The sequence below is a fragment of the Sceloporus occidentalis genome, unplaced genomic scaffold (assembly GCF_023333645.1).
Source record: "Sceloporus occidentalis isolate IW3139 unplaced genomic scaffold, rSceOcc1.0.p SCAF_1, whole genome shotgun sequence".
NCBI classification, from domain to species: domain Eukaryota; kingdom Metazoa; phylum Chordata; class Lepidosauria; order Squamata; family Phrynosomatidae; genus Sceloporus; species Sceloporus occidentalis.
The window spans coordinates 23,581,768-23,608,326 of record NW_028316981.1 but is presented as its reverse complement, the minus strand read 5'-3'; the positions used below and the strand labels follow the sequence as shown (position 1 = coordinate 23,608,326).

At 40.8% G+C, this 26,559-nt stretch overlaps 1 protein-coding gene across 6 annotated transcripts in view; it reads left to right on the top strand.

The window, feature by feature from the left end:
* The window catches only part of LOC149321201 (gamma-aminobutyric acid type B receptor subunit 1-like), a 204,411-nt gene that overhangs the window by 95,382 nt on the left and 82,470 nt on the right, over positions 1-26,559 (top strand). For all 6 annotated transcript variants that reach the window (XM_089516581.1, XM_089516590.1, XM_089516554.1 and 3 more), the window contains 3 exons: positions 5,317-5,395; positions 22,638-22,841; positions 25,113-25,301. In XM_089516581.1, the coding sequence (XP_089372707.1) occupies positions 5,317-5,395; positions 22,638-22,841; positions 25,113-25,301 (472 nt within the window). The remainder of the gene's footprint in view (positions 1-5,316; positions 5,396-22,637; positions 22,842-25,112; positions 25,302-26,559) is intronic.

Sequence of the window (26,559 nt, the reverse complement as noted above, 5' to 3'; positions counted from 1 at the left end):
GACCAGAGCTCTCCTTGGAAACCAAGATGATCAAGTTGAGAATATTATACTTTGGCCACATAATGCATGTATCACTAGAAAAAACAACAATGCTAGGAAAGGTAAAGGGTAGAAGAAGGAGGGGAAGACCACAGACTAAATGGATGGACTCAGTCGGGGGGGTTATGGGCATGGGCATGGACTTGCAGGACTCAAGCAGAGCAGTGGAAGATAGGGATACTTGGAGACGTCTTATCCACAGGGTTGCCATGAGTTGAAATCAACACGAGGACAGCTAACAACAACAGTGACCTATAAAGCATTATATGGCTTGAGTCCAAGCTCTTTGAAGGACTGTATCTTTATATACAAGTCACTTAGATCTTCAGCAGAGGCTCCTCTGTCTGTCACACCACCTTCTCAAGCTTGTTTGGAGGGAACAAGAAAGAGGGCCTTCTCTTTGGCTGCTCCCAGACTTTGGAACTCCCTGCCTAGGGACACTTAGGTGGCTCCCTCCTTGCTCTTCTTTTACCTGTAAATAAAACATCCTTATTCTGTCAGGTTTTTAAATAATATACATTTTATTAAGTTTTTTAAACATATACAGTCCACATACATTCCACTACATGTAAGAAACCACTACCTCCAAACAACACAAAAACTAATCTAAAGACTAAATCTAAAAAAAGACTTCCGAAGACTCCTACTTGCTGATTGATAAATCTACTATCTTTTCCATATATCCTCTTTTACTGATGTTTATAAATAAATGCATACCCTTCATCTATATATGGTTTGTTTGATGTGTTTGTAATATTAATATCATTTCTATAATAGAATATCAAATAATACATGCTTCCGTTTCAGAATCTTTATAGCTATACAACATCGATATATCTTGAATAATATTGCATATTACTGCAGCTTCATTTACCCAGTTTTGTTCTATTTCTCAGTTTTTTTCTGTAAGATCTATCACCAAGTCATTACCCCACTTCTTCTTTATGTAGTCTAATATATTTTCCCATTCATTCAATTTGGTGTTTTTTGCTTCTCTATTCAATTTTTTTGACAGAATATCTATTTCCAACATATCTATTAATTTGATAATCCATTCATCTATATGCACTTCCGTCTTAATTTTCCAGTATCTTGCATATACCAGTCTGGCTGATGTCAACATATAGAATATAATATTTCCATATTTTTCCTCCAATTTTGGCTCTATCATATTTAAGAGTAAGGTTTCTGGTTTAAATTCCAGTTTCGTACCTAATATTTCATTTGTCCTATCACATATTTCCCTCCAGAATTTTTGAGCATACATGCATGTTTTAAAAAACTGACTGTGATGGGCTTTTAATGGTGTGCTGTGCTGTTTTGCTGGAGATTTCAAAATAAAGATGAAAGACAGTGAGACAGAAGCAGCTTCTGGCTTACCTTTCCGCATACCTACGAAGAACTTCCGTTCTATTGCTGAGGGAGATGATGATAACGTGGCTTTTGTCAGGCTGGAAAAAAACTGTTTGGCAAAAGCCACACATTTACCACTGGTTCCCTCTGGAGGGAGAATGAAAGTACTATAACACTGTGCAGGAAGGTAATTCAGAAGCCAATTCTATCTCGCTGGCTTTCATCTTTCTTTTGAAATGCAATAAGACTCTTGATTTCTAATATAGTCTTTTTATGAATGTAACAGTTTTAATTTTGTTGTTGCTGTTGTTTCTTGTTAACTGCCCTTGAATCAACCTCGACTCCAGGTGACCCTGTGAAAGAGACATCTCTAAGACCCGTTGTCCTCTACCCCTCTGCTCAGGTCTTGCAGATGGCCTATCTGATTGAGTCTGACCATCTGGCATGCACTTTACCTCTCTTTCTACTGTCCTCCACTTTTCCCAGGATCATTGCCTTTTCCAATGAGTCATTTGCTGTCTCATGATATGGCCAAAGTATGAAAGCCTCAATTTAGTCATCCTGGTTTTCAGGAGAGCTCAGGCTTGATCTGATCTGGGACCCATACATTTGTCATTTTGTCTGTCCATGGAATCTTTAGCACTTTCCCACCACATCATCTCAAATGAGTTGATTTTCTTCACTGTTCAGCTCTCAAATTCATACATGGCAACCGGGTTGGAACAATCCTAATTGTAGTATTCAGTGTTACATCTTTGCACTTTAGATCTTGTCTAGTTCTTTCATAGCTAGCCTTCCCAATCCTAGTCTCTTTCTGATTCTTGACTGTAGTCTCCATTCTGATCAGTGTTAGATCCAAGGTATGGGAACTCTTTGACTGTTTCTAGTTTGTCATCATCTTTGATGAACTCATTTAGTCCTTTTGTGGTCATTATTTTTGTTTTCTTAATATTCAGCATTAAACTTATCTGAACACTTTTTTCTTTGACTTTCTATAGTAAGTGTTCCAGATCTATGTTGTTTTCTGCTGGTAGTATGATGTCATTGGCATATCTTAGATTGTTCTTTCCTCTGATCTTTACTCCTCCTGCCACTGAATCTAAGCCTGCTTGCGTATGATATTTTCTGAATACAGGTTGAATAAATAGGGTGATAAAATGCAGCCTTATTTGTTTCTTAAATAACTTTTATATTTATATAAAATATAAATACTATGCTTTGTATAAATACAAAGACAAATACTGTTGCCTTTGTATAGTTTCTATTATTTTTAATCTGCACTGTTTTTAATAAGTTTTAAGATGTTTTGTGTCCCATTATTGGGGAAATAGCTGGGAATAATAAGAATAAGAATAATAACAAGAATAATAGCAAAACCTGCACAAAATTATGGTGATAACAAGCAGAATGCAAATAAATGTTAGCAGAATTCCTCGTCCTTCCCATTGCTGCCCCTTTCTGCATTCTGTTCTGTCCACCTGAGTGTGGGATATAGTGTGGAAAGACCTTTTTAGGGAAGGGTTGTGTGTTTAAATGAACACCCATTCCTGACTTTTGACAGCTGGTGAAGACAAATGAACCCATACAATTTTACGGTGAAGACAAATGAACCCATACAATTTTAATCAGTGAACAGCATGATTGCCTTCTTCAAGTTACGCCAAATCAAAAATAAAAATGATCCCCAAATAGATATTTTTTTTAAAAAAATCTCATATCAGTTGTGCTTTTAAACCAATTTTTCTAAGTTTTGAAAAGGTTAAAAAGATTTTTCTTTTGATTAAGACATTTTCTGTCGGTGGACAGGCTAATAATTGCTAGGATACTGATGTGTGTATGTGGAAGGGGGTGCTAAAAAGTTCTTGGCCCAACCAAGAAGAGAATAACAGAGCTATGAAACTTATGTGCTGTTCCACATATTCATCCCAAAGTACAATGCATTTGAAACATCATTACTCAAGTTTCTTTAACCCTTCAAAAAATTATGATGGCTGGTCACTGAAATACTACTCCTCTTCTGCTATCACCTCCGAATTATTTGAAAATGTCCTTCCTTTCTAGCTCTTTTTAAAGTCTGGAAACAGGAAATAGTCAGATGGAGTAAATGCTGGTGGGTAGGGTGGATGGCTTGTGTACTCAAGCCCCAAATTCTTCAAAAACATCCATCGTCTTGCCAGTCCTGTGAGCAGGTACATTCTCCTGCAAAGAGGACAACTTTCTGCAGCTTCCCTCACCATTTTTCCTTTAATGTCTCTTTTAATGGGCACAGAAAGTTAGAGTAGTATTCTGAATGAACTGTTTGGCCCTTCTGATGATAGTCAGTCATCAAAATACCTTCCTTATCCCCAAAAACTGTGAGTACGACCTTTCCTGCTGACCTTTGAGTCTTGAATTTCTTCAGCCCTGGAGAACCCAGCTGCTACTATTGCAAGGAGTGCTTGCTCTCCCAATCATAGTTTCATGTTTCATCAACAGTAATGAGTCATTTCAAAAAAATATCAGTGGATCATTTTACTGTAAATTCAGTGTGGAGGTATCCATCTGATTTTGTTTCTTGTCAGCATTCAGACATTTCAGCACCCACTTGGCTGACTGCTTCTGCATAGCCAATTGCTTATGAATTATAAACCCAAAGAGTTCCTGGGATATATATGTGTCAGTAATTGTTTTGAATGAGCAGAAAAATAAAACTTAAATAGATTGGCCAAGATTATTCATTTTTCATTATTACTGAGTAGGTATCTGTTGTTTTGGTATACTATCTCAGCATGCTGCGGAATTAACAGGAAAGGAAATGGGAAATTATAATTTTTAAATGGGAAATTATCCATTTTTAAGAAAAAATTCCCTACTCCCAGTGCATTTTTGGTTTTTTTGGTTTTTGGTTTTTGCTTTTTGCATGAAGTAGCAGCAGTAGACAGGGTTTTGCTATAGAGAGTAACATGTCACTGAACCCCATGTCAATGGTTGTTGGTTTTTTTAATCTACTTTTAGAAACAGCAACTCAGGAAATGGTTGGATGTTGCCCATGTTAGAAGCAGAACTGTATGCACAAAATGTGTTTTTGGACACATGTGTTCTTGCTGGGAAGCTTTCTAGCACTTGTTGTTGTGTGCCTTCAAGTCATTTCTTACTTAGGGCAACCCTGAAGTGAACCTATCATGGGTTTTCTTGAACAAGTTTTTTTCAGAGGAGGCTTGTTCCAGTTTCTTTCTCCTTCTCCCACTTTGTCCCTTTATATTCAGCTTACTTTATTTGCTGCAAACTGAGTGCAATGTCCAGAGATAGTTTGCACTCAGTGAACTCAGCAGGGGGACAGGACAGGTGGGGCAAACTCTTGTCCTTCCAAGTAGACCCAGGCAAAAATAAACTGCTGCAACTTCTTTTGACTTCCTCCTTATTAATAACTTTTTTCATCCTTACCACACTTTATTGTTGCCTGACCATCCATACCACGGTTTCATCTATAAACCATTGGAGGGCATGCCACTGGTCCTTTTAACTTAGTAGGGCCTACTTTGATTAGCAGTGCCCACTGCACAACATTTCAAAGCAAAGGGTGGTCTTTCCCAGACCCTTTCCTTAAGGTTCTTTAAACTGGACAGAGATTAAATCTACAATAATTTATTCTATACAAACATTACGGGTCTTTGGGTGCTATCAGAAGTACAATAAATTATGCAGATTTTGTCAATGTACACAGAATTTGCTTTATTTGCAAATTTCTGGGGACACATCCAGATTTCCTCTTATGTTGCATAAAATGTTGGTTACCTTGATGGAGAACGGGATGATGATGATTGATGATTTTGTTGTCGAATTCAAACAGCACATCACTCCTGGAGTAGATAATGAAGAGCAGACAGACAGGATTGTACTGCAGTATTATATCTATATAAGCAATCTCTCTCTTTCTCTCCTCAGATGCCGTTTCTCCTAGCATTAAGCTTACTGGCAATACCACAGCCTGGGCATGGGGCACTTCACTTGAACATTACAGAAGGTAAGACTTTTCTTTCACCTTCCTGCTTCTTTATGTCTGTCTTTTTGATCGGACATAGATGACTTTTGGCCCTCCAGATGTTATGACCTATAGCTCCCACAATACTTGTCTATTACCAGTGCTAGCTGGGGATGATAGCTGCTGTAGCAAAATAACTTCTGGAGGACAAGTAACCTGCCTCCTACCTTGAGATCCACTTATCATGGAATATTCAATTTTCTGTGCTGAAGGTTTGTAGTTTCTAGTATAAAACAGTGCTTCCTTCTTGAGTGTGTTCAAACAGGCATTCTGTCATGCTTTATGTCTTTGCAATTATTATAATTTATTATTATTTATTGAGCATTTAAGTGATCAACTAGAAATGTGTAGCTGAAAAAACGGCTGGCAAAAAGAGTCCCCTGTCAAACTCCCTTTAATCCCATACTTATATGCCCTTTAACTCCAGACTCCTTCAGAAAGCTCTCCAAAGATATGACGGCCTTTCCACTGAAGTTCTCTTATTTATCCATTTATGTATTTATTTAGAGTATTTATACCCCACTATTCAGCCACAAAGGCTCTCAGTGCAATTTACAGATTGCTAATTTGACAGTTCTCCTCCCCCCCCACCCCCCAGATTTACAATCTAAAACACATGACACAAAAGGAGAAGGGAATGGCAGTGGAGAAGAGATTCAGGTCCAGCAGATACTGCCAGTTCTTCTCTCCCTCCAAAGCCAGGGTGGTAGCAAGTAAGATGGAAGGAGGGCCTTTCATCTGCCTCTGGGGCTAGGCATGGTGGAGCTGTGCCTGCCTCTCCTTCTCTCTCTCCAAGGCCAGGGTGGTAGCATATAAGATGGAGGGAGGGCCTTTCATCTGCCTCTGGGTTAAGCATGATGAAAATGTGCCTCCCTTGCCTTCTTTCCCTCCAAGACCAGGGTGGTAGCAGTTAAGACTCTTCCTGTGTGGTTCCTTCCCAAAGGCTAATTAAGACACATTGAGGCCCTAAACCAGCAGTGGGCAATTCTGAAAGGCTTGGGGGCTTAATAACAATAACAATAAGTCATAGGAGGAGGAAGAGGAGTATTTGCCTTGCAAGAGTCCTTAGAGAACTGTACCCCCACCCTGCCTCAGTTTTTAAAATTTTGACCCAAATGCCCTCAAACATAATCTAGCAGGTATAGGGGCATTTTTGCCATACTTTTAGGCCCCTGACCCATTTTAGAGCCATGAGAGATTGTTTTTAGAACAGGAGGTGATCAGAGGTCACTTCCTGTTAACTTCTTGTAAGTACATTACCCCAATTTAAAACCCCTTCCTCAGCAGCCAGTGAGTTTACAAAATCTTGCCATATTAAAAATATATTTTGTCTGCTATTTATGCAAATGAAATTTTACAGAATTTTGCTAGGAAAAGAAGTATTGTTCAGGGTTTTTTCAAAAATCCATATGGCAAAGGAGTTTATCCCATTGGCTTTGCTCCTGCGACAGATGCGGGATACAACTTTAAGAAGGCAAATCTTACTGCATTTCCCTGTTGCTGGGAAGTATGAAGCCCATTTGCAGCCTGCTACTATCCTGGCTTTTGCCACATCTTTGCAAGAATGAGAAAATCCCGTTCTTGAAAAGATGCAGGAGGATCCTGGAGAAGCCTGGGTTGCAAATGGGCTGTGTACTCCCCAGTGTCAGGGAAATGGGATTAGATCTGCCTACTTAAAGTTACATCCCACGTCAGTCACAGAAGCAAAGCCAATGGGATAAACTCCTATTACTATAGGCTCATAAACTTTTGTCATTTCAAAGTTTAAAGGTTTAAAATTTATTTTGGCAACAATAATCTATCCAGATGGACTACAATGGGCACCAGTAAAAGTCGCAGAAGGGATACTGGTGGTCTTGTAATAAGCAAAGCTCTGCAGCAGAAAATGCTCTTTTCCTTTGCTGTCATATAAGTAGGGCTTCGAAACATTGCTTTCTTATGCACTCTTGTTAGAGGGTGGACATTGTATGCAGAACATTTTGATTACAATTCCCAGAATCACCAGGCAGCACCCTTTCTCTGTTGCAGTCTCCTTCATTCTCCCAATTTTCTCCTTCATTGGGCTGTTGTCTTGGCAAACACACATCTGGGACTGTCAGTGAGGGAAAAGCAGGAGGAGGGAGAGAAGGGTCATTGCTCAGTGGCAGAATGCATTTTGTATGCAGAAGATCCCTAGTTCAATCCCTGGCATCTCCAGGTAGAGTTATAAAGGAATCCTGATTGAAACCCTAGAGAACTACTTCCAGTCATTATCAAAAGTAATGAACCATTTGAATGAATATTCTGACTCAGCATAAAGCACCTTTGTTACCCCCAAAGTGGGGGAATGGGGGTCCTCACAAGCTGTGTCAGCATCTCTTTAAACAGTGGTGAATTATTTTGAGATTTGCAAGAAGTTGTGTAACCTAAGGGACCGTTTTCACCTATGTATTCTAGTAATAACTGCAGAAGGATTCTAGATTTAATGAACCAAGGAGGTTTTATTTAGGGATATGCAAGAGAGCACAGAAACACATAGTAAAAATTTGGAAACACCATACAAGAATAACCAAAATAGAGGTGTGGAAATTGCATAGCAGAGTCTTAGGATTATAGAGATGTGCTATTTATGAGTCCTGGAAAGGAATCCACGGAAAGCAGGGCTGGCTCAGACAGCGTTTGAGGATGATACAGGAAGAGGAAGCTTTGGATGACTGAACAGAGCTCCGATAGATGGCAGCTGTATGTACAGAGTGACCATGTGTGGGTTGGATATTTATATCTGTTTGGCACCCTCAAGGGGCACTTAATGTTCCCACATGAAGTACAAAGAGTTTGAATGTTTTTTTGTGGAACTAACGAAGGGACAATTCCAGTTGATGGTTTTAATTTTGGATTAACAAAACAGTGGTTGGATATAGGAGAACCTCAAGATAGTTGGACAGGAATGGTGTCTGGGAATACACAGCAGGGAATAGGTAAGAAATACAGTCTTAGTGCAATGGGACCTCCTTTGTTTCCAGTGCAAGAGGGTATGTGGAAAACCTGGAGGACAAAGTGATCAGCAAAGCTATTTAACCTTTATTTTGATATTACCTAGATCCTCCACATGTCTTTAGTCAATGTGCCTTTCCTATCTTAGTGTTCCAAAGGTAACTGTGACCTCTAAAAACATACCTGGCTCTAGACATGAAAATATGAATCCCCTTATACAATGTAGCGGGGTGTTGGGTATGCTCGAGGAGCCCTGGTGGCGCAGTGGTTAAATGCCTGTACTGCAGCCACTCACAAGTTGTGAGTTCAATACCAGCAAAAGGGCTCAAGCTCAACTCAGGCTTGCATCCTTCCAAGGTCGCTAAAATGAGTACCCAGATTGTTGGGGGCAATTAGCTTACACTTTGTAAACCACTTAGGGAGTGCTTAAATGCACTGATAAGTGGCATAGAAATATACTTGCTATTGCTATTCCTCCATCCAATTTTGGGGAAAAGGCCAGAAATGAATAAATTAGAAGGTTTTCTCCCATGTTTGAGATGTGGTGGTGGAAGGAGGACATCTTAGCAGCTGCTGGGTCCAGTGGTGGAGATGGGCCTCACTCCTCTTTTCTTCCTCAGCATTTACATGGAGGAAGGACCTCGAGCATCTCTCTGCAACATCTCCTATTCAGTGATAGTGGTGGCTTCCATGTCAGCAGGTTTCGGTCAAAATTTTAAAGGTGGAAGCCAAATATTGCCAAATATGGTCAGCACTCTAGACAGCTCCTTTAGGCTGAAACCTGGAGTAGATTTACCCATCTAACTGAAGCCACCAGATGCTGCTGTCATTTCAGACCATGCTCATCCCATACTGTGGTGTAGGTGCTGTGTGGATCCAGATTTGAGTTTTCAAATCCTAGCCTGATGTGGTACATCTAGTTCAGCCTTGAGCTTCCTTTGTCTTTTCATTCAGCCCAGTCAAAACCAAAAAAAGGAGGGGGGGAGCTTGCAGTTTGTTGACGTGCAGGTTGAAAGCAAGCTGATTTCTGTGTGGCAAAGCTTCCATGACACCTCTGATTTATTCTTCCCTCTCAGTCCAAAGCACCAGTCTGTTTGTTCTTTAATCATACTGAGAGATTGGATTTGATAAGGTCATATGTTTGCCTCAGATTCCACATGGTGGCAATTTAAGGTTTGGTTCAGGAGGCCAGATGGAGTCAAAAGCTTTTCAGAACTCAGTGGAGCGGGCAACAATAGCAGAAATCTGTGCTCCTTCTTTTATTTTATTTTTTTCTGCCTTGGTGTGAATAAATGTCTTTAATGAATATGGAAAAAAAATTGGGGTTGGTGTTTTGCTGCATCTTTGTCTGGAAATGAAACTGACTTGAATGGCTGTTAATTACATGGCAATTGTCTTTGTCAAGCAGGCTGCTGAGCAGTTTCTCTTCATTACAGCTAACATAATTATCAAATCCTGGGCACAAACAACAGGGGACGGCTATCTCCATCATGTCCTATTTTCTAGCTTCCCAGGGGCATTTGACTGCCCACTGCTGGGAACAGCGTGCTGGGACTGGATGGGCCTGTAATCTGATCCAACGCAGCAGTCTTTCTGTTCTTAACATTCAGATAGTTGGAGACTGGATATCTTTATTTTGCAAAATTTCTAGGTCACCCCAACCCTGGGGCATTTAATAAGAACCAAACTATTTCCATTAAAAAAAAAAGCCAATCACTCTCGACAATGCCATGTATTTGAATAAGCAGGTTTCCACATATTGGTGCAGTGTTGAGAGTGTTGAACTAGAACTGGGGAGACCCAAGTTCAAATCTCCACTTGACCATGAAGTTCACTTGAGTAACCTTGGCCCAGTAACTATTGTTGGGAGAGACTAAAATATTAGCCTTACCATGTCACCCCAAGTAAGACATGGAGCTGGGATGAGCCCTGAATCTGGTTAGGAAGTAAGAAACACACATACACATAGCATTGGCCAAGGCATTCCAATCCTAGCTACTGAGGTTCCTAGTTCAACCAAGAGCTCAGAGTAGTCAAGATGGACAACTTTAGTCAGAAAACACCAAGCATTTATAGAACTGTTTAGCATAAGCAAGCATTTGTAAAGTAAAGGTAAGGCATGAAACCAACACTCTTCCCTCCTTGCACATCACCCTTCTGAGAACAGGGTCTGTTTAACTGTTACAGCATGTAGCATTGGCTTGTTTTGTTCTAATCTCAGCCATGAAAGCTATCACCAGTCTTTTAGTTAGCAAACTCTGAGTCAAAACTTACAGCAGTATTTGAAATATCAGTAACTTAGCAATGACTTAACAAATATAAGAGCAAACAGTTCTGTGTCCCTTAGGAAACTAGCTGCAATAAAATGAAGCCTGCTTAAAATGTAGAATAAAAGACCCTAAAGACATATTTCATGCTAACACTATCTTTCAGACTAACATACCTCAAGGAGTTGTTGTGCAGACAATAATGGAGAGAATGACAACATACACCAGCTTGAACTCCTTACAGGAAAGGTGGGATATTACTGATAAAGATGAGGATGAAGATGATATTTGAGCCTAGTTGGCTGAGGAACAGAAGAAGAAGAATGCTGTATCATGTCCAACACATTAACCACCTGGGCCATGCATAGCTATCCCTCCCCCAGCTAGCACAACCCTGGGCTGTGGGATTTCAAGGGATGTAATCCAAAAAAGTCACTCATCCAAGTTCTGATCAACACTATTGCAAGTGTGTGTGCAGCCCTACTATGCATATGGAGACAGGTTAGAGCCAACAAAACACAGCCCTAAAGGAATTTAAATCAATTAAAATGACCCCTGAGCCAGCTCAGGTTATCCCTCCATTCAAAGTCAGCTGAGATAAGCAGAATGCAAAGTAACCATCCTGGAATGCACTTTCCATCCAGATTTTGTAGTGTGTTTTCAGGAGAAAGAACTAAGGCAGTAGACTAAGGTCTACAAAAGTTCATGTTATCAGCTTCTTTCTTTCAGTGAGTTTCAAAGGTGCTACAAAATCCCTTTCGATGCTGATTTTCCAGACTAACATAGCTAGGTCTTTGAATTCTACAGTCAAGAGTGATTGGGGAGGGAAAATCTCACAGCTGATCTCAAAGAAAATAAGTTCATAATAGGAATCAGATGACTTTCTAATCCCAGTTCCCTTCATGGGTGTTTTCTGCCCCCTTCCCAACTTCACATGTTGCTTGCCCGACCACTTTTGGTAAATGCTAAAAACCACAAAAGAGAAACAGCTGAACTAGGATATATTTTTTAAAATTCCAGTCTATAATCAGAGATATGAACAGAGATCATGGTTTCTCAGCATGCTACATTTACTTATATACAGGTCCCATTACAGTTACACATGTAATGAAAATAACCTCAGAAAATGTTCTTACTTGGGAACTGACTTCCAGGTAGCAGAATATATTGCCTTCACATCTCAAGAGTAGTGCTCGAAAGACCTGCATCATCATAAACAACTCTTTGAAAGTTTACTGCCAATGTCACAATTTGCATCATTCTGGAAATCTGTATTGTATCCTGTCAGTGCATCCACAAAATTTCATGCAGTTGGTCTCTAAGACATGACATATATCGTAGTTTTTTAAAATAATTTTTATTTATTTATAAAACACGTGAACATATAACATACAACATATAACATATATGTATAAATTACAAAACAGAAAACATCAAAAATAAAACAAAACATGCAGGCTTTCGGTTACATATTGGCTATATCATAGATCCTAAACCACATATTATATCAAGTATCTTATACTTCCTAGGTGATCTTTAGCACTCTTATTTATTCATATGTTTGTTTCCTCTCTCTTTGTGCTGATTTCCCTTAGGGACCAAAATAACGTCAAAAAGTCGGCAACCCACAGAGTCGATTTGTGTATCTGTCATATATGTATAACCCGATATATAGCTACATAAATAACATGGTTATATATACTTGTAACATATATTTACAACCTTTCTGACATTTCCATCTTAGTCACATATGCATTTATTTCTATCTATATATTTTTCAACACATAGCCATTCCTTTTCCCTTTCACTTATTGCTTCTGTTTGACTATTTTTCAATCGAGCAGTTAAAATATCCATCTCCATTGCTTCAAACAGTTTATAAAGCCATTCATCTTTTGTAGGTATTGTAGATTTTTCCCAGTGTTTGGCATATATAATTCTTGCTGACGTTACCATATAAATAATTATTCTTTTGTGTTTCTTTTCTACAGCTTTGTCTGTTATTATAATTGTCATGTTTAAAAGAAAGAGAAGAGGGTCAAAGGAAACTGTAGTTTGAAGCATTTCAGTTATTGCAGAATGAATGTTCTTCCAGTATTGACAAGCAAGCCTACAGCCCCACCACATATGAAAAAAAATGGCGTCTGGTTTCTGGCATTTCCAGCATTTTGCATTTCCCATCATATATATCAAATTCAGTTTATTCGGTGATATATACCAATGGTGAAACATTTTCAGCATTAGATTGTAGTTTTTTGTGGGGTTTTCAGGCTCTGTGGCCATGTTCTAGCAGAGTTTCTTCCCGACGTTTCACCAGCATCTGTGGCTGACATCTTCAGAGAATGCCAGCCACAGATGCTGGTGAAACGTCAGGAAGAAACTCTGCTAGAACATGGCCACAGAGCCCGAAAACCCCACAAAAAACTATGGATGCCGGCCATGAAAGCCTTCGACTTTACATGACATAGATCCATTCTGTCCCTGCATTCTTTCCTTTTTTGTGCCACAATCATGAGTTCTCAGGAACACTTTGCATACCCTAATACCATAACATGGGGACAAACACTACCATCAAACACTCATCATGCTCCTGTTAAAGGGATAGCTTCAGGAGCCACTTGAAAAGTTGGTAGTTGCGTTAAGAAAGCAGCCTTACATAAAGCCAGCCACACTGCGAGCACAAGAATAAATCTGTCTGTGAGGTACTGGTGGTAATCAGTACCTCATTGTTTCCCCCAAATCATTCTGTATAATTCATGTAATGTGCCTATGAAAAAGTTGGTCCCCAATGGACTTTTCCACAGTGTGCTCTACAATAATTACTTGATTTGCATGCATGGTTCAGGCTCTCTCCTGCGGTACATTATGATTAACACACCTGTTCTCTTCCCTTTTAAATTTGGCTTTGCTCAGTTGGGGCACAAATAAAACCTACACTAACAGAACAGCCAGATTTCTTTATCTTCTTTGCTGTCTTCCAAAAGAGACCTACTGCATGTTTTAAAAGAAACTCTCAATGTGGCATGCCCCAGATGGAAGGGGCCACAACTCCCACCTTCCCCAGCCAGCAGAGTCCCTGGCAAGTGTGTATTGCACTGAAATTTCACAGTGGTCATTTTGCAGGGTTTCAAGTCAGACCCTAGAATATGAAGCAATGGGTTCAAATTACAATAAAAGAGAATTCCACCTAAACAATAGGATTTCTTGACTATATAAGCTGTTTAACAGTGGAATCGACTGTCCTGGGAGATGGTGGATTCTGCACCCTTGGTCTTTAAACAGAGGTTGGATGGTTTTCTTTCAGGGCTGCTTTAGCTGTGTAGGAAGATTAGCTGTGCATGGCAGGAGGATGAACTAGATGATGCTTCCAAATGGGATGACATGCACACAAACACATCACCCTCCCCACAAGGAGAGCCCAAGACATTTTGCTGGCTCAGGCAAAATAGCATGTGGTGTTCCTCTTCCAGTGAAGGTGTAGCCTAACCAACACTAGCCAAGTTATTTTGGCACAGAAGGCAGAAAACGCCTCAAGGATATCCCCAGTCCCCTTAATCCCTGGCCTAACAATTTGTTGTTGTCAATAATAACACCCCTTCACAATGTTGCCCTTCCCAATACCCCAAAACAGTGCTCTGCAGTAGCTGTCTCTTTCTGTCTTATGGTAGAACTGGCCATGTGTACCTCTCTTTCCCCTGTGAATTTTGTCATACAGTGCCTACAGCATTCTTTATTTACCACACTGCTCATTATCTCACTTCCTTCAGGTCATTTCTCATTATTATTACTCATCACCAAAACACCCACCAAGATCTCCACCAAGTCCAGTGGAACAATTAGGTCATTTTAGATCCTGGATTTAATCGTCATATAGGAGGTGGGGACTCTCTAGCAGGTCATGTGTATTATATGTCATTTACTTCAAAATGTGGTAAGCCAGCTCTGCTTGCATTTGGGGACCAGGACTTCTTCCCCAAAGACCTACCTTGGCCACAACATTGCATAGAACCCTTTCCCATAACACTGGTCCCAAACAGCTAAAAGCCATTTCTCTTGGGCTTTTCTACCTTTCTGAAGGAGGGGTTTCTCCTCAGACAATTTTTCCCATACAGCTAAAAGCCATTTCTGTTGAGCTTTTCTATCCCTCGGAAGGAAAACATTCTTCCCCAAAAGGAGAGATAAGCTCAGCAGAAATGGCTTCTAGCTGTCTGGAACAGTGTTCCATGACATGAGGAAATTGCTCTGGCTCCAAACTCCTCATCCGTGGTGAAGAAACAGTCCCGTAACATCACTGCCGTGTATTTATAGCTGCCTAACTTTAAACCAAACTTTATACTTCAGGAAGTGAGCTTTGAAAGCTTTCTTCTCTATGTGATTACTGAAATTGCTTTTGTTGAGGGAGTCAACTCACTGTTTCCTAACAACAAGACAGGAACAGAACTCTATATTCTTGTTCATTTGTGGATATTGTGAAGTTATGCCTTTAGAGAGTCATGTAGTTGCCTCAGGTAACAAATTGTTGCTGCTAGCAGAGGGAGGAAAATGGTTAGCAATTAATTTCTAATTATTGTAAGGGCTTTGTTTTGTTTTTGCTAGTAATGGGGAAGAATGCTTGTGGGCTTTTCTGCTTTCTGCTCCCCAAATAACTTAGCTGGGTTTGGATATTATACACCTTGATAGGGTGGAAGAGCAAATGCTCCCTTGGCTGGGTGCTCTGCTCTTTGACCTGTGTCAAAATGTGGAACCATTTGCTTTACTATCTCAGATGGAAAAAAGGCTTGAGCCAGCCTTGATGTTGGGAGAGTCAGCTAATACCTGTAGGGATTCCTTGTGTAGCCAGCAACGAAGACTCCAGGGTGATTCAGCAGCAATATCAGCTTAAACATTTATAAATGATTTCAGTAACTTGTTTGTGTGTGTGTGTGTTTAAATTAACTTTTCCCAATTTAAATAAATTAGGTTTATTAGATTGGACACAGTGATGCTGTTAGTGATTAATTACAGCTCTACTTTTCTCCTGCCTGATAATAATGCCCCTTAATTTAACAAAAGCCTTCTGTGAACTACCCTAGTTTTCTTCTCTTCCCTTTCTCAGTTCCACAGTTCATTGCCAATATCTGGTTTCTTCTCCCTCTTATCAAATTGTCTCCATAACCCCCTGCCCACAAAAAAGAAACTCTACAGATCAAGACTGACTTACATCAGATTCCTCCCCTTTTATCCACAATACAATCATGCAAGGTAGATAGAGCTGAAATTTTCCAAATCCGCAGTAGCTGAGCACACATTTTTGTTTTTGTCTTCTCAACACAAATTAGGGGTACCCCTTCTTTCACCTTCACATGAACAAGATTTCCTTTGCATGTTCAGAAATCCCTTTCAATATATTTGAGTTGCAGCATACAGGACTATCATGCTCCATAAGGCTGGCCCTATCCTTGGACAATATGAGGCAGCTGCCTGAGAAAGCAAAAATGAGCTTGGATATAACATGTTAAAAGTAACTAGGGGGCAGTACAGATGGGCAGCTAGAAGCCGCCTCTGTAAGCCCTGTATCTGTGCTGCAGCATCCGCTTGCTGCAGCACAGACGCGCCGTCCAAAAGGAGCTGCTCTAGGCGGCTCCTTTTTCGATGCATCATAAGGGCTGTGACACAGCCCTGTTACCCTGCTTCCTGCCAGCAATGTCTGGTCGCTGTACAGTGGCAGCGTCATCATGATGGCAGCATCCTTATGGACTAGGGTTCAGGAGCATGAGGTTGCTGCATGCTCCTGAACCCTAGAATTGGCACCACATCGTCGCTTCCCGCCCATCTGTCTCGGGTCAATGTTACTCATCACTACTTATTTTTTTGAGCAACAATAGCTAGCTTCATTATTTTTAAGTGTTTTAATATCAGCCACAGGGCCAGTTTGGTGTAGTGGTTTGAGCATTGGACTATGATTCTGAAGACCAGGGTTGGGATCTCTGTTTAGCCATGAAACCCACTGAGTGACTTTGGGCAAATCACACGCTCTCAGCCTCAGAAGAAGGCAAAGGCAAACCCCCTCTTAACAAATTCTTCCAAGAAAACCCTGTGCTAGGTTCACCTTATGGTCACCATAAATAAAAAATGACTTGAAAACATCATTCCTGGTATTTAAAAAAATTATTTACAAGTAACACATTAGCAATGTATAGCTGATAGCTAACATGACATGCTACTTTTTGAAAGTGACCAATGAGAAATGACAACGCATTGCTTTTATATAAAGTAAAATCAACATGATAGGACTTAAAGGAGGCATGGAGATCATACAGCCTTCCAGATATTGTTGGTCTGCAAATTATATCACCCCTAGCTAGTAAAGCCAATAGTGAGGAATGCTGGGAGTTACAATGCAACAAAACCTGGAGGGCATGTGATTCCCACCCCTGTTTTAAAGAAATCTTTCCAAGCTCTGGCAACAAATGATGTGGAATAGTAAGTAGCAGCAAAAAGGTTTGGGAAAACAGACCTACTCATAGCGTGTAGTGCCCTCTGAGGCAGTGGAAGACAGTATCCTATCACCAGTGATGACGTTAGAGTGAATTGCCAGTTCAGTTACTTGTTTATTTTCATCAAGGAAAGGGGAAAGAGCATCTTATTCTCCACAACAGAAAGTAAAATGTCTTGGGCCAACAGTGTACCACTGAATGTCAGGTTTTGGGGGAGCAAGTGCAGGATATATTTGAAATCTTGTGGTCTTCCCAGAGGCATTTGGTAGACAACTGGGGGAGACAGGCTGTTGATCTAAGTTAACTGACCCGACCAGACTCCTGTTACCATCTCTGTTTTGAATGCTCCTTCTGCTTCAAAGGGGTACACTCAGAACAATGACTCAGAAAGGGCAGTTTCATTTTAAGGCCAGGCAATCATGCTATATTTTTGCATTAAAATTACTCATTGAGAGATGAGGTCACCCATTTTGTAGAGGGGCGGTGGGCTCACAGTGAGCCTTCCAGTTAACTTAATTCCTCATGGTATATGAGCTGCTCCCAATGGCGTCAGTGGGGTTAGAGTCACCCAGTGCGGTAACTCATGATGTCACCCTTGCCATTGATCTCTTCCGATAATACACCATACAGGATCCTTAGTAATATTTTTTTGTACTAATGTTACTCATAAATCATAATTCCCGTACATCACTGAATGTAATGGCAATAGTTGTGACATAAACAACTAGAAAAAATGAATTGTACTTTTAAATTACAATATCATATGTGCAGACCAAATTTACATAGTTTCATGTGATTAAAGTGAAAATTTGGGAAGATGTGGGGTGTTTTTTTTTTAAAAAAGAAAATTTAAAAATAGTGAATTTATTTTTTCATATTTTATTTATTCATAACAAACAAATAAAACATAGCTAATGATACTACATACTAGTCATTTCTAGTAATTAGTTATATTTGTGAGAATAAAAACCTACATTCATAATGGTTGAGAACCAATTTCTTCCTTTTAACACTTAACTTTGCTATTTTCAAAAAGAGTGAAATTTAAAAGAAAACATGAGGCCTCTTCTTTCTCTGCCCACTGAGCCTCGCTCTACTCACGTCTTTCTCTTCCACTAAGCTCTGTGGTTTTAAAGGGTGAACACCACAGCCCATTTAGATATATGGGGAGCAGTGGTGTCACTCCACCATAAGATGTCACCCAGTGTGGCCTGCACTCCCAGCACCCTCCAAGTGACACCTCTGGCTGTTCCCTTCTGGTCTCCTCCACTATACAGTTGGTGAACCACTACTCGATGCAGAGAAAATGCTGGTGTAACACCAGCAGGTCACCAGATTTGATTTTATCTGAGTAAACACTTGAACCCAGAACTTTACAGTTTATATATAATATTCTTAAGAGTTATATAGGTCTTACCCTCTTCTTCCTTGCCTTGGCTTAGTTCTCCCTTTCTCATACAAAGTAATGCCGATGCACTCTTGTAATCATGGTGCTTCTCTCTCTTTCTTTTCCTACTGTCTTTATGGAGTATATAGAATAATTTGTTATATTTGAGTGTATACAGATGGCCGTTTACCAAGTAGCAGCTTGTGGGAATACAACCATATGGGGAGCCACCATCTGTCTGGTGCATCTGCCCATGAGGTGAGGAAAAGTGTACCGCTCCTCTGCTTCCTTAGCTCCCTGGTTGGTTGTAAGTGTGTGAGGAAATACTCTCTTGGTGGACTGAGGTGGTGGATGATCAGTACCCTGTGTGGTTTCACACAGTGCAATAAGTTCGCTCTTTGGAAAAGATAGTTCAAATTCACTCTACATTGCTAACAGGGGCAACCTATGTATAGGGTGCCTATGTAAAATACACTCCGTGAGCAGTGTTATACTGGAACCAGGCTTGTAGCTGAAGGACTCTGTCTTTTTGATTAGCAGGAATAATGATACCATGTCTTACCTGACCCCAGTTGCCTTGTTCCCTCTGAGTTTAGCTGCAGTCCTCACAATAGCTGCTGAGATGGGTTGCGTATGACTCTTCTAATCGCAACATTATATTAATGTGAACTATCCCTATCATAGAAAGCCAGTATGCTGTAGTAGTTTGAGTGTTGGGGCAGGGTTTGAATCCCTGCTTGGCCATGGAACCCCACTGGGTGACTTTGGCAAATTACGCTCTCTCAGCCACAGAGGAAGGCAATGGCAAACCCCCTCTGAACAAATCTTGCCAAGAAAACCCTGTGATAGGTCACCATAAGTCAGAAATTACTAGAAGGCACACTGCCTATCATAATGAATAGTGTATGAATAGTATATCACTGAATATAATGATAGTAACTGTGACATAAACAACTAGCAAAATTAAAATTATAGCGTTAAATTAGGCACAGCCTAAATGTATTTACATGTACATTGTCTAATGTAAAGTGAAAATTTGTTAAGATGTAGTGTCTTTCAAGACAATTTAAAAATAATTTTAATTATTTTTAATTTAGAAATTTTAATAGAATTAAATTTTAATTTTAAAAAATAGGGCCTTTTCTTTCTCCTCTCACTGAGCCTTGTCCCACTCATACAATCGCTTTCGCATTTTAAAAGGACACAGGCGAACACCTTGGTCAATTTCTGCCCAAAGGTAGATGTTTGGGGAGCAGTGGTGGCATGCTCCCCTTAGGGTGTCACCTGGTGTGGTCTGCACACACACACACACACCGCACTTCCCTAGTGAAATCCCTGCACAGGGTGCGTCCAAGTGAAGCTTTTCATTGTGCCCCAAACACAGAATTTTAAAGAGGGAGCAAGTTCAGACAACAGCCTCTTCAATTTGTAAGCCTCAAAATTTTCCTACTGTGAAGTCTGCCTTTTTTTTCTTACCACACGCACATGAAAAAAGTCTGTTGAGAAAGAAGAAGCAGAAAAGCTACAAAGTGCCTATTGATTGGTAGGACTAGAAACTGTCCATCTGGAAGCACCCTCAGTTTTAGGAAGGTGTGTGGGAGGGGGGAAAAGCCTAATTAGATTTATCTCTGCTATGCTAGGTGGTATTTAGGTTTCAGGTTGAATTGAAGAATGCTTCTGAAGTTACTGTGGCCTGTTACAGACTGCCAAAATAAAGCTGCTTCGGGTCTCTTTGGAGGTATGCTGTTTAAATGATGCATGCATCCTAAGAATCCGGAAGCTGCACCAAAGCTGCACTCCAGTGCTTAGGAATGGAGTGTGGCTTTGGCGCGACCTCTGGACTCGTAGGACCCATGCATCATTTAAATATCATACCTCCAAAGAGGCTCGAAGCAGCTTTATTTTGGCAGTCTGTAACAGGCAATTCACTCTAACGTCATCACTGGTGATAGAGAAACGTGCAATGACTGATCCCCCTCTTTTTAAAAATGTAAAATTAATTTATATTTTATTTATATTTTATAAAAAAAATATTTTACAGCTATTAAGACTGCCATTGCAGACTTGAGAGTCTTCATAGAATCATAGAGCTGGAAGGGGCCCTATGGGTCATTAGGTCCATTTCCTGCCGAGATCAAGATTTTCAGCTACAACATCCTGAGATCAACCTGCTATGCACCAAGGACTAATTAGTTACTATTTTAGATGAGGGAACACATATATTAAAATAATATTTACTTATTTTCCCACCTTTCTTCCAGCTATCTGCAGGGTAATGCAAAGTTTGGTAAATGCTGGATTACAGTCCCAGAATCCACCTGCTAGCATGGCCATGAATTGCAGTCCAACCCCCACTCTCCCCACTCCCTTCTAAGCTCTCAGCCAAAGACACACAAAATGCACATTTTTAGTCCTCATAAAAGCCACTGGGAGACAGCACAGCCTGAAGGGGAAAAGAGGAATTGGTCCTGCCATACCTTTATTTAATTACAGCAAACATTCCTCAAGCTACAGTTCCCACCATATAAAGTAAATAAACAAACAAACAAACAAACAAAGCAAGACTCGTACCCAGGACTAATATATTACAGAACAGAATTAAGAGAGAAAATGACAAAACCCCACTACTGGTGACATACAGCACCCAACTGAGACCGTTCAGTGAAGCACAACCCATTCTGGACAATAAGGCTGCCTTCTCAAAGGAGTTTATTGCATTCGCTTTGTTCCCATGATGGACACGGGATGTACCTTTAAGAAGGTAGATCTTATCACATTTCCTGGGTTTCTGCTGCATCTTTTCAAGAATGGGAAGAAGATGCAGGAAGAACCCAGAGAAGCCCAGATTGTAAACAGGTTGTGTGCTCCCTGGTGATGGGGAAATCCGATACAATCCTCTTTCTTAAAGTTACATCCTGCATCTATTGCAGGAGCAAAGCCAATGTAATAAACTCCAATGACTCTTGGTGTTAGACTTTACTCACCTACAGTCAGCCTCCAAACGTCAGACAGGTACTTACCTATTCACACAACACAGATATGGACACTGGTACAAGATCTTGCCACAAACCCAGATGCCGACTCTGCCCACACATCTATTCAGAAAATGTCATCACAGACCCTAGTGACATCAACTATAATATTAGAGGGACTTTCTAATATTGGTCATCCTCCAGTGTGATTTATGGCATACTATGTCAGCAATGCCCTACAACATTCTACATTGGGCAAACAGGCCAATCCCTGCACCAGATGATAAATGGACATAAACCAGACATTAGGAATGGGAATGCCCAAAAACTAAAAGCAGAATAGTTCAGTCTCCCTGGCATTCTGTCTCAGACCTCAGAAAACCAGTCCTTGAATAAAAGAACTACAAAGAAAGACTGGAAAGCAAAATAGCAGAATAGGAATGTATCCATAGAATACAGTCCATCAACAGCAGGTTGAACAGAAATAATAGTTTCATGGCACACTACACACATTTCAGCACTATCTAACCGCCACCTTCATGAGAGTGCCCTTGACCAGTTAATCACACCTTCTCTCTTTTTCCCACACTACCTTCAGATACTCATTCATATGGTTAGCTAATGTCCTTGGCTTTAGGAGACATCCTTCCTCCTGCCTTTGTTCCCCAGCAACTAAACCAAACTGAACTTGCCACCTCATCTTTCCATACCCACAAGGTTTTGAATTTCAATTGACATTCTGACACACAACCAGCTTATATAAGTCTGTCTCTGGACTCTCCACTCTACTCTATGCATCTGAGGAAGTAGGTTCGAATCTATGAAAGCTCATGCAACCAGCGTCTTTCTTTCAGTTAATCTCAAAGGTGCTACACGATCCCTTTGCATACTGATTTTCCAGACTAACACAACTATGTCTTTGAATTATTGTATGCTTCTGTGATAGAATGGAAATTTGAGACCAAGTCTTCCAAATCCCTTATTGCTGCTGCTGATGTTGTTGTTGTTGTGTGCCATCAAGTCTTTTCCACCCCAAACCACTGCACCACATCCAGTGTCATGGTATGATACACTTTTTAATCACATTTCATATAGAAATTGTTATTCTTTTCGTTTCCTCCTCTTTTTCCTTTCCTCTTCCCCATCCAGGCTGCAAACTTATATTTCCTCCTTGGGATGGTGGAATCCGTTATCGAGGCTTGACCCGTGAACAAGTGAAGACTGCCCGCTTCCTGCCTTTTGACTATGAGATTGAATATGTCTGCCGGCCTGAACGTGAGATCGTGGGGCCCAAAGTGCGCAAGTGCCTGCCCAACGGGACATGGACAGACAGTGATGTGGAGAGCCGCTGTTGTGAGTCTTATGGATATGCGATAGAGGAGGGAAAGCATATGAATATTAATGCAGCAACTAAATCAGGCGCAGGCAAAGTTTGGTCCACAGGCTATATGCAGCCCCAAGGCCATTTTTGTGGCCCCTGGGGCCCCTTAGAAAGTAAAGAATAATTTGCAAAAATAAAAATGTTTCGCAAAAAATAATAATAATTTGCTCTTAAAATGCTGGCAAAAGCTCTCTAGGGTTGTGAAGAGCATTTCCACCATGTCTGGAGACCCCTTGCACTCCACACGCCTGAAAAATAAAAATTTACCATTTTTTGCAACATTTTACTTGCCCCCAAATAACATCTCTAGGGGGCCTGGGGAGGCATTTCCACCATGTTTTGGGGGCAACCTGGGTCAGTTTAGGCCCAAGGAAAGTCTTTTTTGAAACAGGAAATGAACAAGAAGTGACTTCCTGTTAGTAAACAAAGTTTGTTGTTGTTGTTGTTGTGTGCTTTCAAGTTTTTTCTGACTAATGGCAACTCTAAGCTGACCTATCCTGGGGTTTTGTTAGCAAGATTTGTTGGGAGGGGGTTTATTCTTGCCGCCTTCTGAGTGTGAGATAGTGTGACTTGCCCAAGGACACCCATTGGGTTTCCATGGCTGAGCAAGGGATTTGAACTGTGATTTCCCATGGTCATAGTCCAGTGCTGAAACCACTGTATTGTGCTGGGTTTATTTAATTTTAAGGCCTTTCCTGGGCATAAAACACAATAAAAATGCCCCTTGTACCCTACAGAGCCTCTGAGGACATTTTTTTTTCTTGGAGCAGATGCCAAGGGGGGGGGGGGGCTGCAGCCTTCTAAGGTCACCTGGATGGAGGGCTAATGCCTTTCACACTGTTCCATAGCTTTTCACCTGTGTCCTAAATGATGAAGCAAAATAAACTTGTGGATAAGAAGGAGCTCTTGATGTTTTAGACTTCCACTCGTAGAAGTGTCAGGCAGCTTCATCAATGGTGAGAGGTTCTGGTAGTTGAAATCCAAGACTCCTAAGGGGCCAAAAGTGGAGAACAATACTTCTGTGGGACAATGTGGCCTAGGTAGGTAAAGTGGTTGGTTCCATGGTTACCAGAAAGGCTAAATCTAACACCCTGGATACAGTTCCCATGCCATTAGTAGAAGCAGGAGAAATCTGTATGCCATCAGGTGTTGCTGGAGATCAGCTCCCATCAGTCCCAGCCAGAGTGGTCCATAGTCAGAAATAATAAGCACTGAAGTTCAGTTTCTGGAGGGAGGGTTACACGTTTCCCACTCCTGCTGTAGTAGCTTAGACTGAGCTCCAACCCCATCCTGCTCTTGAGAGAGCTGGTGTACCTTTAACATCTGTAACATCATCTGTTTATTGATCTTCAGCTGCTGTTTTTGTCTGCTGGCTCTGCTTGTTGTTTTTATCCTTGTGGTCATAATAGTGCTTTTTTAGTAGTCTGTCTGTTATTCACATCAAAAGGTGAAGGCATAAATCCTATAAGCAAACCAATAAAAAAACTGTAAGATAGGCAGAAAAATTCATGAGCGGCAGCTCCTCTCCACTGAAGGGATGGTGTGATGGGGGCACCTTGATCCGTTGAATGTTTGCTTGCTATGCAGCAATTTAAAGAACTGGAGATGTGCAGGAGCAGGTGGAATGGGGAAACAACCTCCACTGCTAAAATCTCCTGGTATATACATCAACACCTAACTTTTAACATCTCCAACTGTCTTAATTTCACAGGGACAATCCCAATTAAACCTCTGTCATCACACTTTTTAGCTGCTTTAAAAACGAACCCATTTATTTCTTTTCCTCGGCACACCCTCAGCTTACTTCAATTGCTGCAAACTGAGTTCAAAGTGTAAAAGTACTTTGTGCTCAACTCAGTTGCAAGAAGAGGAAAGGAGAGAAGCAGAAGCTTACTCTTCCCAGCAGGCTTAAGCAAAAGCTAACTGCTGCCGTCTCTCCTAGCTTGTATCTTCTTCCTCACTAAAAACTTCTGCCACCTTGACCACACTCTGATGTTGCTTGGTCACACATGTCTGGGTTTTCATCTGTGAAATGTTATTGGTTATGCCCGTGAGGAACCTTTGGCCTTCATCCTTTACTATTGGTTGCTGGCTAAGGCTTTGAGTTGAAGTCCAAAAGATCTGGAAAATGAAGCATTCCACCCTCCTGCTTAAGCTGACCCAAGTTACAGCACCAAGCTGCAAGTCAGTATTAGGCTATGCTGCTGAAAATGAAGACTTCTCTCTTTCCTTGCTTTTTACAGTACGCACCTGTCCCAAGATGCATCTGAGTCTAGAGAATGGGCAAGTACATGTCCGGGGAATTGAACGGGTACCTGTGGAAGGCACTTGGGTGGAATATCGCTGCAATCCTGGCTTTCATCTAGTGGGTAGCCCCCGCAGCAACTGCACCAAGGTGGGCCGCTGGAGTTCTGCCAAGCCGATCTGTGAATGTAAGTCACATGGCAGGATGTAAAAGGTGGGGAAGCCAGATGGATGGAGGGTTATATTTGGAGGAGAAGGTTCTCACTCAGGGTGATGGCATCTTTTTTCAGAAATTGATGTGTGGATCTGAGACTTAACAGACATTTCTGAGGGGAGGGGAGAGAATATTTTAGCTACATGATTTTAGTCTAACATCACAAAAGCCATATTTAATATCCTGGCTTTTCTCTCTGACTTCTGCAGAGAGTTTAAAGACAGAAGGTGTATTTCTGCTGAGAAACACAGACACACAGGGACCCTAGGTCAATTTGTTTTGGTACAATAAAACTTGAGTACTGTATTTTCTGGCGTATAAGACTACTTTTTAACCCAGGAAAATCTTCTCAAAAGTCGGGGGTCGTCTTATACGCTGGGTGTCATCTTATAGGGCAGGTGCTGAAACTTCTGAGCTGGACTGGAGAATCTGCGATCGCCACATGTGGTGGAGGGAGCTCAAAAATGGCCGCAGCCACATCCCCACCATATGCTATGATCATATGAAAGCAGCTACTGCTCTGAAAGTCTTGAAGACAGGGAGGGCTGGGCAGGCAGGGAGAACTGACCAATCCAAGCAGGCTTTGTATACAACAAGGTTTCCTGCTAAGTACCTGCATGTCATTTGAATTAAAATTACCATACTGAAATCAAATCTGATGTTTTTTTAATTTTTATTTGGTGTGTGTTGGAAGAGGGGTAGTCTTATATGGTGAGTATATCCCAAACTCTATATTTTAACTGGGAAGGTTGGGGGTCGTCTTATATGCCCAGTTGTCTTATATGCCGGAAAATACGGTAAATATGACTTTGAAAGAATACTCTTTGTCTGAAAATAATATAGAAGGAGGAAGAGGGATTGGAAAGAAAAACTTAATTGTGCATAACGTATTTCCTCTGGAAGTGTGAATAGTGGGCCAATAGTGGGCAATTGCTTGTAGGAATAACAAGAAATGTGAAAACTTCAGGGTGAATATCAAGTTGTGTCATCAGTGGGGAATGGTCATACAAGGTAGAGGTATAAGATACGTCTTACATGTACTCTTTCTCTGTGGCACCCATATTCCACCCATAATGCCACCAAATTTAAATGAGAAATTTGAGCAGCCTCACTCTGTTTACAGAAGCATATACTTTGTGAGATAGATTGGGCTCAGGCTGAGATGCAATGTTGAATCCAAGGTCATCCAGTTAGTTTCATAGTTCATCAGGGTCTTGAACTTGGATTTTCCA